The sequence below is a fragment of the Melanostigma gelatinosum genome (assembly GCF_949748355.1).
Source record: "Melanostigma gelatinosum genome assembly, chromosome: 11".
Classification (NCBI taxonomy): domain Eukaryota; kingdom Metazoa; phylum Chordata; class Actinopteri; order Perciformes; family Zoarcidae; genus Melanostigma; species Melanostigma gelatinosum.
Window position 1 is genome coordinate 22,664,171 of NC_136644.1, and position 17,965 is coordinate 22,682,135.

The following is a 17,965-nucleotide window of genomic DNA, read 5'->3' on the forward strand; positions in this document are numbered from 1 at the left end:
TTCCCGTTTACTTTATGACTCAAACAATACACGTAAATAGATAAATGTTCTTTTTTTTAAATGGATCATACAATAATACCCCTTACAATGCTCAGAAAACATCTACTGGTGCAGGACAGGGTGCTAGAGAAGGAGATGGGTAAACATTATGTGGCTCAATGAAACACTTGTATAGTCTGAGCTTCACAGTGCAGAATGAGTTTGACACAAGAAGTCGGCCGTATCGGCTGAAGGAGAAACGTTTCTCTGCGCTCAGATGTGTATAAACGAATGTCCAATTAGTTTTGTGAGTCTTAAACACTCCATATTTAAAAAATGCTTGAACTTTTTACTTTTCTCTTGATCCATTGAGGAGCTAAATCTTAAAAGTCCCATTTCCTTCCATTGAAATCGACCCAGTTATTAATTCAAAGGTTTTCCACCATGATCGATGTTTCAGAGAATTTGAGAAGGTCAACAGTGATAGTCTGGAGGCTCAAAATATGAAAGCAAGTGCTTAGAACCAGTCAAAGAAGAACCAATTAAGGACCAGAATTGAGATCACTGCAGTCTCTGTGCATCGCTGGAATTCAAAAGTGAAGACGAGTTGCACATATTTCTGTTTTTAATGACATTAGCGCTGTGATTATCTCTGAAGCAGCAACCTCAAACGCAGGCAGTTCACCAAGTATTCGTGGCAAGAATTATAACTTTGATCATTATTGCCACTGCTTTTCCTTTTTACACACACTGTCTTAAATTCACAAAAACAAACGCACGGTAAGTTTCCATTTTTCAGTCGTCTTGAAACAGTACTCTCATGCATATATGTACATTGTAGCAGTTTTATATGCGGTTATTCTTCCTGTTCATACTGATTATTTAAAAAGTCTTCCTTAAGTGCTTCTAATATAAGTGAGTGATGAAAAAAGTATATATCTTATAAATATAGAAGTTAATTTGTCTTTTTAGAATTCCATTCCTCCTGGTGTTTTCCTGCCGCGCTGTTGTGGAGGGAATTTTGGAAGATACCCACTTGATTAGTCTAACCCAGACTGCTTGAGCCTCATATTTTCAGAAAACCTTGACTCAGAATGAGATTCTGTCCCGCATCACTTACATTAGAAGCACATTAGGAATCTACTCATGGCCAGTATGAACCAGACGAATGATTGCAGCGAGCAAAATATATTTCAAAATTCGTATGGGCACATGACTGTTAGAAGACAGACGTAAGGGGCGACTGGGGCTCAGTGGTAGAGCAGGGTCCTTCAATCAGGGCTCGTTCCCCGGCTCCGCTATATCGATGTGTCCTTGGGCAACCCCAGCTGTGCCTACGGTGTATGAATGCGTATGAATGTTAGAGTCCTGATGGGCAGGTTGCACCTTGCGTGGTAGCAGTCAGTGAATGTGTGTGAATGAAGACAAGTAGTGTTAAAGCGCGTTGAGTAGTCGCTCTATAAGTACAGTCCATTTACCATTAAAACAAACATTTAAACCGATACTTTACAGTGACACTCCATGGTGCGATGTTAAGAGTAGTGGTTTTAATCCAGTTATAAGTCATCACTATAATAAAAAGACAAAACTCACATTGTCCTGTCAGGAGGGCCGGTGTTACACAAAGAAAAGGTTCAGCAGGTGGGGTAAAAAGTCAAGTGAATGGATATATCAACATAAAGATATGTAGCGCTTAAAGGCTACTATGGTGCTGGATATGTTACGCTAGTCATCACTTAACGCTGCAACAACAAACAAGTTCAGGTATACATTCACAAATTTGGATTTAAAAGAGCTGAAATCCATGAAGATCAGACCGTCTGCCGCAGAGACGGGGACTGTATGATAAGAAGTGTTCTAATCACTCACTCATCTCGCCATACACATCGGAGATAAAAGATGTAGAGAACTCCAATTATTGTGGATGTCTTTGTATTCACCTTTGGCTCCTAACCTACCCTACAAGATGTGTGTGTGTGTGTGTTATGGGGCAAGTTTGACATAGGATGAAGGTATATAGCCCTCATCTCCACTGGCTCTGAGGACTCTCATCCATCCATCTCCTTTATCGTCCTCCATTATACTCAACATCTCTCCCTCCGTAATGGAAACGGTGCCCTCGCTGTTGCCTGCACACAAACAGAAACATACACAATAAGGACACATACTAAACAGGCTGAAAATTAAATTCATTTAGGAACAAGTTGAGTGTGAATTATTACAACGTACCTTCAAAGGTGTACAGAGCCGTGCACTGGCCAACAGGAGTTTCTATGTCTTCAAACTCATCATCGAACTCTGAGTAGATGCTCTGACATTGGTCAGCTGCTCCCACACTGGAAATATCAAGAGAAGAAAGAATAAAGACATGTCATTTCTGAAGTGGATTTTGCAAAACACGTCCACAATTTAAAGAGAGAGTTTGACATCTGGCAACCTCGCAGTGATGACAAAGCTCTCTAGGCGAGGGGACGTGGTAAAAAAGGGTCACTAGGCTATTTTTCTGTAGCGTTGCTAGCTTCTATACTCGCACTGTTAGAAGAGGAAGAAGGAAATATCACAACTGTCCCGAAACAAATGTGTAAATGACGTGTAGCAGCCAGTTTCCCTTGAAATATTGTATTATATCTATTATAACAATTATGCAAACATAGGGTCCATCCAAAGAAATGTGATGATGAAGAGGAGATGCAGCAATGCCATACTATGATTTTTTTTATTTTTACATTTTATGACATACTGTACTATACTATGACTTTCTTCGACACACTATCCTATGACTTTTTATAACATACTATTCTATAACTTCATTCGACCTGTGATACTGTGACTTCTGATGACACGCTTACAGATTAGCTCCGTTTCTCGCGTTGGTCAAGCTCGTAGCGGTCCGTAGAAGTTTTCCTTGATTTTAGTCTTCGTGTTTAGCTAATCTAACCAGCTGCTGGCAGTAGAGTCTTTCTTCAACTCTTTTAAATAAAAGTCTTACCCATGTTGAGTATTATTGTTGATGGCGTTGCAAGATTCCTCTCCTCCCACTGCCTCTGACAGCCACGTCTGTAACAAACCAGCAATAGATGTTAAGACTTGCACAAACTCTATCCTGATCTGTCACGCACACATCATTGGCATGTTTAAGTGTATGTTTGTGCGATAACCTCATATTTGGCGAGCTCCCCCTTCAGGCGGCCAATGTTCTGGGTAGTTTCTGAGATCTGAGGCTCCAGACTGGAGGGGTCTCCCATCTGTGGATTCTGCTCGTACACACCCTTCATCTTCTCCAGTGCCTCGCTGAGGTCAGACAGGGGAAGGAAAAAATGTGAGTACTCATCAAGGAAATATTCTCTCTGGGAGAGAGAGATGTGGACAGGAGGGGATGGAGACAACTTGCTGAAGGAACATGTGGTACTAGTGTATACAACATTAGTGAGGTCAGGCACTGAGGATTGGCAAAAAAGGCTGGCTGGCAGTTCCAGTTCCTTCAAAAGGTGTTTGATGGGGTCAGGGCTGCGTGGACCAGTCAAGATTTTCTACACCAAACTGGAAAAAAACATTTCTTTACGGTATTGTCATGTTGAAACTAGAAAGTCTTTAACAAACTAGGAGCACAAATCACCGTATGCTACAGCATTTTAATTGAAACTCATTTTGTGAGCCAAAAAGTAGTTAAAAAAAACAACCAAAAACAGCCCCATGGCCAGAAGCACAGAAGCATGTTGGATAACTTTGGCCACGTACAGTAGTTTTATTCATGTAAACTCTGAGGCGAGCCAATGTTTGTGTGTAACTGTGGCAAATTTAATAAAAGTTATTTGACAATGTACGGTACATGCATTGCCTGTTGCACACAATATCAAATAGAAGATGTCACAATAAAGCTTATTTCTATCGTGGGAATATATCATTTGAAGGCTTGAAATAAAACATTCTGCTTTCTTTATTTCACATGAGACGTCTGTGTTCTTATCCGTCCTCTTTAATTACAGAGGTTTGCTTTGAATACCAGACACCTATCAGTCACATGTGATCAAAGCACCAAGTCCTGATGAAGCAGAGTAGTTCAATTTTAAACTATATAGTAATAATTAAAGTATTTTTCCCCAAAACTTTATTCACGACTAAATAAGTAGCAACTGAAGTTTTTCCGCATCATAGAGCTTTAAGAGTGTTTCTCCCCGATGCAGTCCCAAAGATCCTCCAATTAATTCAGGCTGAACTAATTAACCAGGAGATCCACTGATATTTAAAACATAAGAGAAGAGCTTCTCAGACAGGGTGGAAGTGTTTTTGCGGTTTCAAGCTTGCAGTAGAAGATAAACGTTGTTTTTTGACACCTACACCTGCTCCTGATGATTATTTTGAAGCATTGAAACTATAGTTTTTAGAATAACTCTACACTGATTTAAATAGTCGCTGACAGAGCAAAAACAGGGATACCGCCACGTGAGGTCCTATGCTAAAATTAAAGCCAATACTCGATAACGATTTGTGATGATGAAATTACAAGTCTGTTTCCAGGCCTTGGGGATGCCCGTTGATGCTGCGGGTGACGTTGTCACCTTTGGTCCTGCGTCTTCGCCAGCTCTTTGGTGATGTCGTCAATCTTTGCCTGAAGCCTCTTCTTCTTCTGCTCCGGAGGAAGGTGGGAGAAATCTTCTGCAGCAGGCGGCTACACACACACACACACACACACACACACACACACAGTAGTTATCCTGAGCATCAGACACTTATCAATGATCACCACCAGATGTCTCTCCTCCCTGTTTCTATCGGTCTCTCCAACACAGAAAGAAACCTAACAAGAGAGGGCGAGACACTTTATCTATCCGCGTCATGCAAACAAACCTTGTTCAAGGTATGAAAGTAATGTTTGGAAAACACACAGTTACAGACAGAGAGAGAGTGAGAGAGAAAGACAATGACATCCCCCGAGAACACTGAATTTCAGCTGTGCAGTGTTTTGGACTGATGCAGACTGAATGAACAGGTAAGAGTCTTTCTCCTGCGATGCCATACCAACGTACATTTAGGTAAGAGCAAGAATTCTGCTTAACTCAACGTAGCAACAACACTATTTCTGAAAGTTATATAGCAGTTTGGCATCACAGAATAAAGACTTGGTAGTCTAGTTTAGAGAGAAAGTTAATGCTGTTCCATGAATAGAAATGTAGTTCCCTGTGCCATGAGGGAAATTTAGTAAATTAAAAAGCACCTGCACCAAGGCAAACAATCCTGCTTGCACTGCCAACTAGGTGACTACATGCAAATTCATCAAGCTGTGCAGCGTCACAGCTGGTTGTGCTCACAGGTACAGTAGACCACAGCTGACACACACCCAGCTGTGATGACATGAAACCCGGTCACACCTGCAATTAAAAACGAAAGTGTTGCATCGGAATTAGCGACGTTTTTGTGGTATTTGCACCGATGACCGACAGCCATCCGTCTTCACAGTGCCGACTTTAAAGGGACCGGAGAGAAGGAGAGTCCAAAATGAAGGAAGCTATTGTAGCTTGTTGGCTATCTTTCTCCCTCCGCTTATATTTAACCGCTTCTATCAGAATATTAACTGCTCCACAAAAGACGAATGGTTTTTAGTCATAAGACAGGAGTCGAGAACATATGTCTTTAGAATAAACTCTGTGACTTTATAGTCGTTTTAGTGACGGGAAACCTAAACCCAATTTGTGTCTCATGTTTTAGTTGCAGCGCTGATGATCCTGCTTCACAAAAAAATTATTAATAATAATAATTCATCTTGGAAAAACCTAAACTTGTTAAAAAGCCTTACGTCTGCTCTGACAGTATTTCCAGAATTTAAAAAAATAAATATTTTTTATAAAGAGCATGGACATATGTCATTTGTGGTAAACTGGATTAGGAATTAAAAGGTTTTTTTTTCAGACAGGGGGTGTTATGTGCAGACTGTAAAGCCCCTTCAGGCAAATTTGTGATATTGGGCCATATGAATAAATTGACTTGAACTTGGGAAACAGGTTAAAATCATATTTTATCATTATTTTTCCATCCTGAGGGTTAGAAGAGTCTGAGGATTCTGGAAGTTGGCTGATTCTGCGTTTTTCCAAGATCCCGAGGTAATTACTTTTTTATAAAATCGGATGCTTGGAAAGAGCAATAGAGACACAAACTGGGCTGAGCTGGCGTGGCTTTTTATTTCCTCTCGAATTATCGAATAAAACGTACAATCCTGCGAACACAAAATGCCACAGGGCAGAGAAAATAAAAGGAATACCGAATGCGACCATGTTCCTGGCAGGCTAACATGTTACGTGCTAGTTCATCAGTGTAAGTAGCTTCTAGCACTTTCTCAAAGACGCGTGGATGAACATCAGTGCGTCACTTCCTGGTGTGACCGGGCCTCGACACATTTTTACCTGCAGACGTCAGTGCAGCACGATCCAGAGTATAGTACTTCCCCTTGAAAAGAATCCAGCACACCTTTATTATAGCACCTTTTCAGGCTCCCATGTAATGTTAATGAATGTTACCATGTGCTTTTCAGCATGCGCTATCTAGACAGAGAGAGACGGACATTCAGTATGAGATGCATGGATAAACTCTACATGGGAAACACTTAACAAGCACGGTATCTGTACGGATGTTAAGGTTTAACAACTTATTCAGATGAACACCATCAATGAGACAAATACATTTGGGGAAAGACATTTACAGACAGCATGGGGGGAGGACCTGAGGAGATGTCGTCACTCACCGAGTGCCGTTTGTGTCATATCTTTAAGGTGGAAATCCTGGGTTTGACAGAGCGATTAAACTCTCTGAGGCAGAGAGAGAGAGAGGGGAGTGCTGCAGCTTGGAGAGGGAGAGGGGGCGGCTGCCCGGTGGGAAAGGGGACAGGGGAGAGAAAGATGGAGGGGCATACTGAGGAAGGGGGAGAAAAAGACAAGGGAGCAGGGGAAAAGAAGCAAAAGAGGGAAAAATGACACCGGTGAAGACGGGAAAAGAAGAAGGAAAGCGAGTCAAACAGATGCAGAGAAAACAGGTAAAAGAGTTAAAGACAGAGCGGAGGATGTTATGGGGCAAGTCTGTGCAGCAGACTGGAATTAGAATTGGCCCCTGAGGGCAACAGGGTGGTGGGTTCAGACATGAATGGAATGTGTGTTGAGTTTCATGTGTGCGTGCATTTGTTTTAGTGCATTGTTATGAGAGCATGCAAGCGTCATTTTGCACTTCTACAACAATCAACAGGAGGAGGGTAAGAAGAGAGCTGGGCCCCCGATGTTGGTGGGTTTGACTGTCGATTTTTAAGCTCTTTAAAAGTATCGTCTGAAATGTATCGGCAACACGTTGTCAAACCTGCAAAGGAACAGGTTTATCCACAGTTAGCTGTAACATTAAACCTTTTCTTAGTTCGTAGTGTGTTGAGAAATGTTGCTGCGATCGGTTATTAAAGGATGAGACTGGTGGTGTTTATTTTTCTTACGTCAACAAATCCCATTAAAAGACCAAAACCGAGCATGAACTGATCCCACTAACAAAGCATCATATACTGTAGCTTCTTGCTCCGTCACATCAGTGAGCCACACTGTTGTAGGCTAATGGGTGACATGTTTCTTTTTATTTTTTTTTTTAAACGGGTTACTGTAAATCACTTTTAATCTGTCCCAAATAAACTGTCATAAAAAAATCCCTTCCATGCTAAATGTGTATTCATCCACAGCTGAAAATAGTTCCCAACAGATGCACCATTTCCTCCTTTTTGAGTAACGTTTGCTAAAAACTACAGTGCCCACGCAGCTGTTCTAAGAAATGATTTAGCCTTTCTTTAAAAATTAAACTATAGATTTGTGACACTTTTTTAAAAAAAGATTAACTTCACTCTAAAGTTGAAATGTCTGAAAGTATTGAGATGGACTAACACTTTGTTGGTTTTAGTTATTTCATCAGATTTGGTGACAAAGAAAAATATAATACAACGCCAGCCTTAAATGAATAGTTTTTTGGGAGCATTTATTTAGTATGGTGATTTAAAAACTAACATGTATTAAATGCATTTGCATCTTGCACATCAATTAAACCACTTTTAATTGGAGTGGGTTCCTAAATTATGTTTTAATTATAAAATCACCATCATGCATTTTTATCTCTGGTTTTAGAGTGTATTTAATTCGCTTTAAGACAGATTTTTGCAGGGTTTATTTTCATAATAAGAATATGTTGAAGGCTTCACATTAAACCGTGAAGCACTCTCTGATCATCACTCAATTATACGAGTGCTCATTACCGTTTCCAGAAATAAGAGCAAGTGGTGTCGGGAACGTCGAACGTTGGGAACGCCGTTGGGAACGCCGAACGTTAGCATAGCATAGAGAAATAGGGGCTGAATCTTTATTATTATTAAATTATTAAACAGCTATAACTTTGATTCTGTTTAGGCCAGCAGAGAAGGCTTAGCTGGCCCTGACAGCCCACCACTGATGTAATATCAACAGACTGCAAACTCACCTTGTGCTTCTTGCTGAAAGGCCAGAGCTTGGCGCGCACTTTGGGGGGGTTGAGGCTGGACTCAGAGGTTGCTGGTCTGATTCCTTGGGTGTAGTCTTCAAACTCTACGTCTGCAGGCCGCTCAAAACCAGACTTGTGCTGCTCTATGAACAGTAGCGAGTCCTGCAGGGAGACAAACGGAGACCGATAACAATATTGATTTAACACATAATCACTTACACTTTCTGACCACTACAACAACCGTAGGGATGAATCAACACCTCTGAGACAGTGTCAACAATAGGCCTTAAGTGTTGCATTGAATTGCTTCACTTAACCGAGTAAACCTGTGTACAAAGAAAAAGAAACTCATTACAGGACTTTCTATCATTTTACGAATTTATGCGCTTTAGGACACTGTATAACAATCAGTTATCAGCAAGAGTACTGTAGGATTTCCAAATGAAAAACCATTAAGATAGATTATATATATATATATATATAAAAAAAAAATCTGATTTTCAAATGTTTTATGAGGAAGGAAATGGACCAAACACGTTTGTTAGGATAAACACAATACATCTTAGCTTTAGAGGACTGGTTATTACCTTTGGACAGAGCCAGGCTAGCCGTTTCCCCCTGCTTCCAGTCACTGTGCTAAGCTAACTGGCGGGTGCTTGCAGCTTCACATTTAACCGGCATATATGCCAGAGATATAAATCTTCTTATTCAGCTCTCAGCAAGAAAGCAAATAAATAAATTAGCCAAAATGACAAACTATTCCTTTAAAACACCAGAAGATGAAACATCATCTCTGTAAGTTTCACAACAATAAGATCAGATGTGTCTTAGATACGACACTGGACAGACAGAGACAATTCACAGTCCCCTTATTTTAATCATGTGGGCGAAAGAGAATACAACAAAATGACAAACCTGTATATTCTAATAAACATCTAACATTTACCTGTTTCTCATTAATTTTCCTGCCTGCTGAAGAAATCCCTTCTAAACACTTGGTGATGATGGGCAGCACCTTCTTCTCGATGTCGGAAAACTGGCAGTAGCCCTCCGCCAGACTCCGAATCCTCCGCTCATCCATGTCCTGCATCTTCTGCTCGACACACAAACACACAACGGCCTCCTTAAATATCATAGAATATCACATTCCCATTCATACGAAGACACGGGAGAAGAGGATTACATTTTTGAAGGGGTGTGTTTTGGTTATCACATAATTGAAGCAGGTGTGTGAGCTCTGCCCAGCTTGTACTGCTTTACGAAAGTGTGTGTTTACGTGCGTCTTTGTCTCACGTTGTAGATCTGCGGTATCTCCGAGTAGTAGTAGAAGTTCTGTTCCTTGTTGTACTTCTGGAGCTGTGCTGCATAGTCGTTCCTGCACTCCTCCGCTGTGTGTGTGCGGGCGTGGGCATGTTGTTTGGCCTTCGGAGCGAGAGATAGGCGGAGCCACGGAGGCGAAAGGGAGGGGAACATGAAAGGGTGCAGGGAGCGGGAGAATAGATGCAAAACAAAATGCAAAGTGGGAGAAATGTGGGAGAGACGCAGGGAGGAAGCAGAGGGAGACAAGGAGGTAGAGAGGCCACGGAGGGAGAGACAAGAAAACATTATAAAAACCAAACATTAAAAAAATGTATGTCAGTGCTGCTCAGTTGTTGACGCTAACCTGTGTGTGTGTGTGTTTACCTTATCGACATCGAGCCTGGTGGCATTGACGTCACTCTCTGTTTTCTCTGCTTGTTGCGTGGCTTTTTCAGACTCTGCCCATTCCTTGGCATAGCGCTTCTTAATCTGCAGGCATGTATACAGTACACAGACTTTAACAAACTTAAATAAATAGTGTAGAATTCAGTAGCAGTAGAAATCCAGTCAGGGTATTCAGTCCCACTAGAGGTACCAAAAATGCAAAGGGGGAGTCCAACAAAACAATCTACATCAAAGGGTCAGTTAACACAATAGAAACAACATATGTATATTAACTGATTCACCTCTGGTGGTAGTAGTAACTAACCGACTAGTAACAGATAGCTTTAGTTTAAGTCGGCCTGGCTTTGAGATATCTGCCTCAGGGATTTTTTCTGGAAAACCCAAAGTTGTTTCTAGTCACGGCTTATAACTGATTTATAAAACATCGTTAAACAATTAATTTGCCAAAAAGAGTAATTAGTTCAAACTTGTAAACAAGAAAGTGGCAACAGACCTCGCTGTGAACCGTTTTAACTCGAACAGAATAGAAGAGGTTGCTGTTCAATTTCTTTAAAACTATTCATTTCCTTGGAATGAGGTGACATTTATTTCTAAACCTGACAAAACAAAAAGATGAAATGGTAACACTATGTTACGGCTCTGCAAATTTCAAGGTTTCTTGGAAAGAATAAAATGCTGTAAATTGGTGCCAACTTATATAGAGACACAATTCAACTCTCACACTCCGATGAATTAATTCCAAATACTTGTTAGTTTCCAAGTCTAAATTAATGATGAATAAAGATTTACTTTGGTTTCCTGTTGAGAAAACTGATGTTGAACTCAACAAAACAAAGCTTTGTTTGAGTTTCCTAGAACAATGATTAGTACGTAATCAAACAGCTCCTCCCAGGAAACTTTAAAACAAATGAAACGACAGACCTGTAAAATAAATCCACAAACACCACCTGCATGAAGATCCCACAAGAGGCGAGTGAGATCTTCTTTTCCCCAATTCCGGCAAACAAATTCTTTCAATGACAATCATGTGATCCAAACTAGGCATCTGTAAACAACAAACACAAGTGACTCACACTTTCTAGTTGTTTAAAGCTGCTCTCCAAAACCTGCTGGGCCTTCTTGGCATCAGATAGGTGCTGCGGAACAAAGAGGTTTCAGTTGATGTGCTGCAGTTTAAGATGATGACACAGCGTTCCGCGTAAATCTGCCAAATGGTTCCTGTTCCCTCCCTGGTGTTATTTTTTTCTCCCGCTCTCACCGTTTTGCGTTCCTGCTTCAGCTCCTGAAGGTACTTGGTGAGTTCCACACAGATGCCGGTCATCATGTTTTCAGCGACGAGCTCCCGCTGGCCGGCGTAGTCGTTGAGCTCGTTCAGGATCTCCTGGAGTGATGCGTGATTGCTGAATCTGCAGCAGGCGGGAGAGACAATTTGGAAACTCATCACAGCTGGAGAGACCGACATTTAACCGAATGATAAACCTAAATAGGACGACAGGCCTGTCAAACTTTGGATATTTCTCCATGCCAATGTGATGTGCACGGTGCACGAATAAGTGTGTGGTACTATTGTATGTAATAAACACATGAACAAAAGTCAAAGAAATGGATTCAACTTTGTGTTTATCTGCGTTGGTGGCATGTCCGGCTAACTAGCTTACTAACAACAGTCGAAACCTAGCAATATTTTCAAGATAGCTACATTATTTTGTGAGGTTAAAACGTCTTTAGAAAAATACATTTTCAACACAAGAACATCCACCCCGTGGAAGACACGATGCAGCTATATCAGAGTTTAGTTTAAAGCTGCTAAATGCACTTTAATTGCCTCTTAACGGCTCTCAACATGGCGACGCCTGAGTGGAAGCTAACGGCGCAAACTACAGCAACAGTGAGTGCAGAGCTAACATTGTTTGCCTGAACGACTTGACTTTGATGATGAAACGATGATCAATTCATCTTGACTATCAAAACTTTTAATTCCCATACTTTTTTTTCTTTCTCACTTACGATCTACCATTTTCAAAAAATAGCATATTTGTAAGGAACTTTTAATTATTGTTTTATTATTTACTGCACAATAATAAAACTAACTAGTATTTACATGTCTTCTTTAATAAAAGAAAATCAGCTGGTTAGGTTGCTGATTTTTTGTTTTTGCCTGGAATATGTAGCTTCATGTAGCTAGTATTTTAGCATTATATCATGTATCAACGTTAGCCATCATGTGCATATTTAACGTTAAAATGCTTTTACGGGAATATCAATCCTGGTTAACATTACCTTATATTAGCTAGCTACAAAATCCACAGACGTCGGCTAGAAAGGGGAAGCCTGCTTGTGTTTACTTATGGTTGTAGTAAATCTGCCACTGTTATCATTCCTACTGCATGTTTGTGGTGCGAGATTATAAAGCTTGACAGGCCAACAGCAAGGCGGTTTAGTGAACAGTAAATAGAAATTTTGTATATTTGCAAAACAAGGACAAAGAAATGGACATTTTATTGTTCTCTCACTTGCAGTCTTGCTCTTCTTTGCTCCCTCGTTTGGCATATTTCTTTGATAGACTCCTGTTAGAAAGTGTAAAAGAAGCAGTGTGACTGTCTATTACACACACACACACAAAGACACATTTAAGAAAATGTGTGCAAATATAAATAAACATTCAGAAACAAGCTCAAAAGGCACACCTGAGTTGTTTGGCGTAGCTCTGCTCTATCTCCGTCCGTTCCTTCACAAACTTTATGTAGCGATCCACCAGGTCGTGGCCCGACTGCGTGTGCTTGTCGATGTGATCATACTGGTCCTAGAACAAGAACAGCACAGAGCAACAGATGTTTTCATACACACACACACACACACAAACGCTGCTGACACGGCGCGGTCTAAAAGCTTTTTGGATAGCGACACATCTTTCATTGTTTTCGGCTCTGTGTTCCAGCACTTTGGATTTGAAATGAAGATAAATCTGAGGGTGATGACATCACCTTTTGTGCACAGTACAAATGTATGACAATGCAATAGAACATCGAGACCAAGGAGTTTAGTTTAGTTTTTTTTTTTAAAAAGGTCAAAAAGTGAAACTTTCTGGATTGTCCGAGTCAGTCACAAGACTCAAGTTTAAGTTGACATGTGTTTCACCCACCGAGGACCAGACTGAAAGCAAAAAGCGCTCGAAAACAAGAAGTGAAGCCGGCTGTATTTTATGCCCGAGAGCAACAAAGGGAACAAGAGTCTATCATTTTTTAAATTTTATTTATGTAACAACTGCAACCGGTCCATTGTTCAAAAGGTCTTTTATGTTTTTTGTTGTACTGTGTGTTCTTTAGTAGAAAGGGGTTCCGTGTAAGGTCAGTCTCACCACCTTCTCTAAGCATGTTTAAAGTGGTTGCTGACTAATTGGTTAATCGACTGATCATTTCAGCTCTACTGTAATAGTTTTCAGAACCTGACATCTGCAGACAGAGAACAGCCCTGTATTGGATTTAGGGCTGCGATTAACGATTGTTTTCAAGTTCACGGCACCGTAGAACCGTAGAACCAGTGAGATTTTGACATTTGTAAACAATTAATCAATTATTAACATATATGCTGAATAACTTTACAATAGTCAATCAACTAAGCGTCTCAGCTCCAACCACATTTCATGAGGCTGTGGATCTGACACAAACGGAAACTGGAAGTCTAAGAATAACTCTGCGCACGCACACACACACACACACACACACAGTATCCTCCTTTCTTTCAATTTCTCTCACACAAGTACAAAGGTGTAGAGCATAAAAGCAAACTATCCTTTCAGCATTCCTGTCTCGCTCTTTATATACATCCATCCTTCAAAACAGAAACTCACAACACACACACACACACAAACCTGTCAGGCAGGTCACATTTATCCTCTCTGTGCCCACTGGCTAAAAGAGTCCTGACATACAGTAAAGGACTCACTGAATGTGAATGTGACAAAGAGCACAAAGAAAGACTCCACCTTGTCATTGTTCGTGTCTGTGTGTGTGTAGGTGTGTCTGTGTGTGCGTGTGTGTGTGTGTGCGTGTGTGTGTGTGTGTAGAGAGGCTGCAGGGTCGTCTGGAGCCAGAGACATACATACTGAGTCCTCAGAGGAGGGGGAAGAATGGAGATCATCATAACACAGTTAATGTCCTGGATACGAGAGGGCTGGGGCGGCGGAAGGAACAGGATTAGAAAACAAAAAAAGAGGACGATGGAGTGAAACAGACATTTTGTACCAGGAAGGAGAGCGATGGAGGGAATCAGATGGACGAGAAACAGACTGCGATGAAGAGATTATGGAGCTTTGAGACATACTCCTGCCTCCATTTGCCACTTGTGTTGCTGCGCCCCATTGCTTCACTGCAACACATCTGCATGTTGTTTTGCACGAGAGGAGGAAACACTGATAGTGAGACAGGAATGAGATAATCATTAGCTCGGAGAGAACCTCCGCCCTGTGACTGACCGTCCCCGGGGCCTCTACAAATTCTGGAACCAGTCAGACTAGTCCCGCCCCTCTCCGTGGCGACTCCCGGCAGCATGTTTCCTCTGCTCCGAGCTCACCTCAATCAGAACAAAAGCTACGAAACTGGCTGCACCAGCTAATCCATTGTTAAGTTAGTATCAAGTGATTTACTGAATCACTTGATACCATCAGGACTCAAACTTTTAGCTAGTAAAGAATTTAGTAAAGTGTAAACAGAGCAACTCATCAAATAAACTAAACAACTACTCTCTATGTTACAACTAGTTCACCCAATCGAACTGAAAGTACATTTATTCAAGTATTGTACTTCGGTACAATTTTGAGGTACTTGTACTTCCATTTCGGAGGGAAATGCAGTACTTTTTTAATCCACTACATATAATTGATGACTTAAATTACTAGTTACGTATAGATTCAGATTAAGAATAAAATAAATAACCACAAACTAATTGTGATTCATTAATAGAGGATTTAAGACTATTGAAAAGGTATGAGCTACCGGCAGTATATTAAATAATTTAAATGAGCATCTCCTTTAAATGAATGCAATTATAACCCAATGACATGATGCAATATAATATTCTCACAATGGGCACTTTACTTTAAGTATACTTTGATGCGCATACTTTTGTACTTTTAGCCAATAGATCCCTCTAAATAACATTTTAAACGCAGGTGTTTCACTTCACACTGTCATACTTTTACTCAAGTAAAATGTCGAAGTACATCTATATCTTCCACCACTCTGTCAGAAATCACTCGGCGAAGTTTAAACTTACAGGAATCTGGTGCCGCCGACTTCATTGCTGTACAGATTTGACAGTATTAAGACAAATCAATCAGTCAAACGGCGTTCAAACCCACCAAACTGGACGTCCCAAAGTTTCCAAAGACAGCGTGGCTTGCGGTGATTTTTCCACCTTCAAGCTACAAAACTGCACGATATATAACTGGGATTAAATGGTGGACGTGCATCACTTTCATAATATCAGCTCGTCCGTGTGAGAGTACATGAGGTGACAGCTGATAAGAATAGGAATGTAAAATATTTGTTCTTTTTTTAGGAACTTCCAGTGAGGAACAGCTCAGTTTAGGGCTGCAACGAACAATAATCCTCATGTGCAGATTATTTTCTCCATAAATCAAACCTCATTCCATCTATATATGACAGAAAATGTCCTAAAGCCCAGGGTGACGTCTTGATATCGTTTGTTTCGTCTGACCAGCGGCCCTCAACCCAAAGAGTTTCACTTTATTATTATTAGGACATAGAAAAGCAGCACCTTTGAGCTGGAACTTGGTGATGTTTGACATTTCCGTAAAAATGACGAAAAAGTCACCTGTTCCAGCCTAACAGATGCGAGTTCCAGCTGCTTTTCTTTGTCCGATGAGCTGAATATCTTCAGGTTTTGGGTTGTTGGTCGAACAAAACCAGCGATATGAAGACATCAGTTTGGGCTTTGGGAGAGTGCTGATGGGCTTTCATGTTAGACCAATTCATGAAGAAAAACAATACAGGGATAGTGAATATAATAGTTTCTGATTTCTTTTCAGACGACTGACTAATCGACCGATCGTTCTCAGCTCTGGTGTGTTTTTTGGTTTTCTCCTCCTAAAGTCCTCCATTTGTCAGAACACAAGCAGCAGCAGTTGAACGATTTTGAACTTCAACTGTTTATCCACAAAGTGCCTCACCCAGTCTGTGACTGTGACTGTGGAACAATCCTCACAGGCATGTAGACTCTGAACACAATCACTGCAGGATTCTGGGCAAATTAGACGAGTTTGCTTTTTTTGTTTGAGCCAAGACACAGTTTGTACAGAACACGCACTATTTCCTTGAGGTCATCGTCCACATCTGTCTGTCTGTGGTCAGTGTGGAGCTGAAGTGACAAATCAATCTCCATTGGGACAACGAATCAGGAACTCATTTTTGACGATTAACCTTTTTTTTTTTTAATGGAGCAATAAAACACTCTAGTTTCAGCTTCTGAAATGTGAGGATTTCCTGCCTCTCTGTGTGGTGTGGGGACGTAAACAGGATGTCTTTGGGTTCTGGACTGCTGATTGGACTAAACAAGCAATCTGAAGACACACTCTTGTCATTCTATTACTCACTCCTGACTTTTTATGGACCAAACTAATGACTGATTAACCAGCAAACAAATCAAAAAGTTGATAATTGTTAATTGCAGCCCTAGAACATGTGGAACCAGTTCAGTCCTTGTACTCTGATGCTCCCCAGAGGGGGCACATGGTGGTCGGGGTTTGGTCTGAACCTGATTGACTGTGATTCACAGCTGAGAGGGACACTGACCGGACAACCGGGCCACAACACAAACCAGCCTTCAGGACACTTCCTGAGAGCTGCTGTCACGAAGCAAAGCTCCAAGTTCGTGCATGGAGGAGGGGTGGGGGAGGAGGGGTGGGGGAGAGAGGAAAGGTGTTGGAGTACACCTTTAGCCTACAGCGTGTAGATAAGGTGGGCAGACGGAGTAATAAAGCTCTCCTCTTCCCCCTCCGCGTATAGGAGAAGGTATGCAGGCAGCAGGAGTTGCGAAATCCTCGGGGCTGCAGTCTTTACAGACTCCTGCTGCCGCCTCAAGATTACTTAACCCGGGCCTACCGGGGGGAAACAACAGCCCGTGTACATAACATGTCGACAAAAACAACAGCGGGACTACTCTCAAGGGAGGTTCACGGGTTTATTCCTATCACTCATCCCAGAGGACTCTTCTCGTGTCAGCTGTCAACTTACCCAAAGATCTGTTCCCCAGTCCATGTCTGCAAAAGCACGCAGGAATCCTTGTCAGAGGACGAAACAACCAGGTGGTGGTGGTGAAGGAAACAAAACAAAAAGAGATACAAAAAAAGCTCCTCTCGTTACAAAGAGCCCACAAAACTTGTGAGTCTCGAAAGCGGAGATGGCGGAGGAAATGTTTGGAGGAAGTCTACGCCTTCTCCTTGGCACGGAGGACACGGCCGTCCTGTTTCTTGCAGCGCAGCGAGAGAAAAAAAAATATGTTCGGGCGCTTTTTCCTGAAACAAGTTTGGGTCCCGGAGAGAGAGAGCGAGCGCGAGAGAGGGAGAGAGGGAGGAGCGGTGGGAAACTACCGTCTCTGTTTGTCTTATCTTAAAGAAGCAGCAGGTTATTTTCATCAAAAAAGCTTCTTAAATCCGGAACCTTTATACACACATATGGAGTCTGCCCCGGAAAAACAAACCACACGAATACACTTCAACACAGCTCATAATGCACCTGATTAAATTAACTTAAATAAATGAATATATTGGCCGTGT

At 41.4% G+C, this 17,965-nt stretch overlaps 1 protein-coding gene across 1 annotated transcript; it reads right to left on the reverse strand.

Annotated features, from left to right (window-relative positions):
- Positions 1-8: 8 nt before the first annotated feature.
- trip10b (thyroid hormone receptor interactor 10b) lies at positions 9-17,671 on the reverse strand. Its single transcript, XM_079278710.1, has 14 exons — positions 17,424-17,671; positions 12,858-12,973; positions 12,684-12,737; positions 11,429-11,576; positions 11,244-11,306; positions 10,150-10,254; positions 9,760-9,888; positions 9,413-9,559; positions 8,467-8,628; positions 4,539-4,648; positions 3,138-3,270; positions 2,969-3,036; positions 2,209-2,315; positions 9-2,108 (listed from the first exon to the last, which is right to left on the reverse strand). Exons 1-14 carry the CDS (start codon positions 17,445-17,447, stop codon positions 1,963-1,965), a joined length of 1,512 nt encoding a protein of 503 aa, XP_079134836.1. The 5' UTR covers positions 17,448-17,671; the 3' UTR covers positions 9-1,962.
- Between the last annotated feature and the right edge of the window lie 294 nt (positions 17,672-17,965).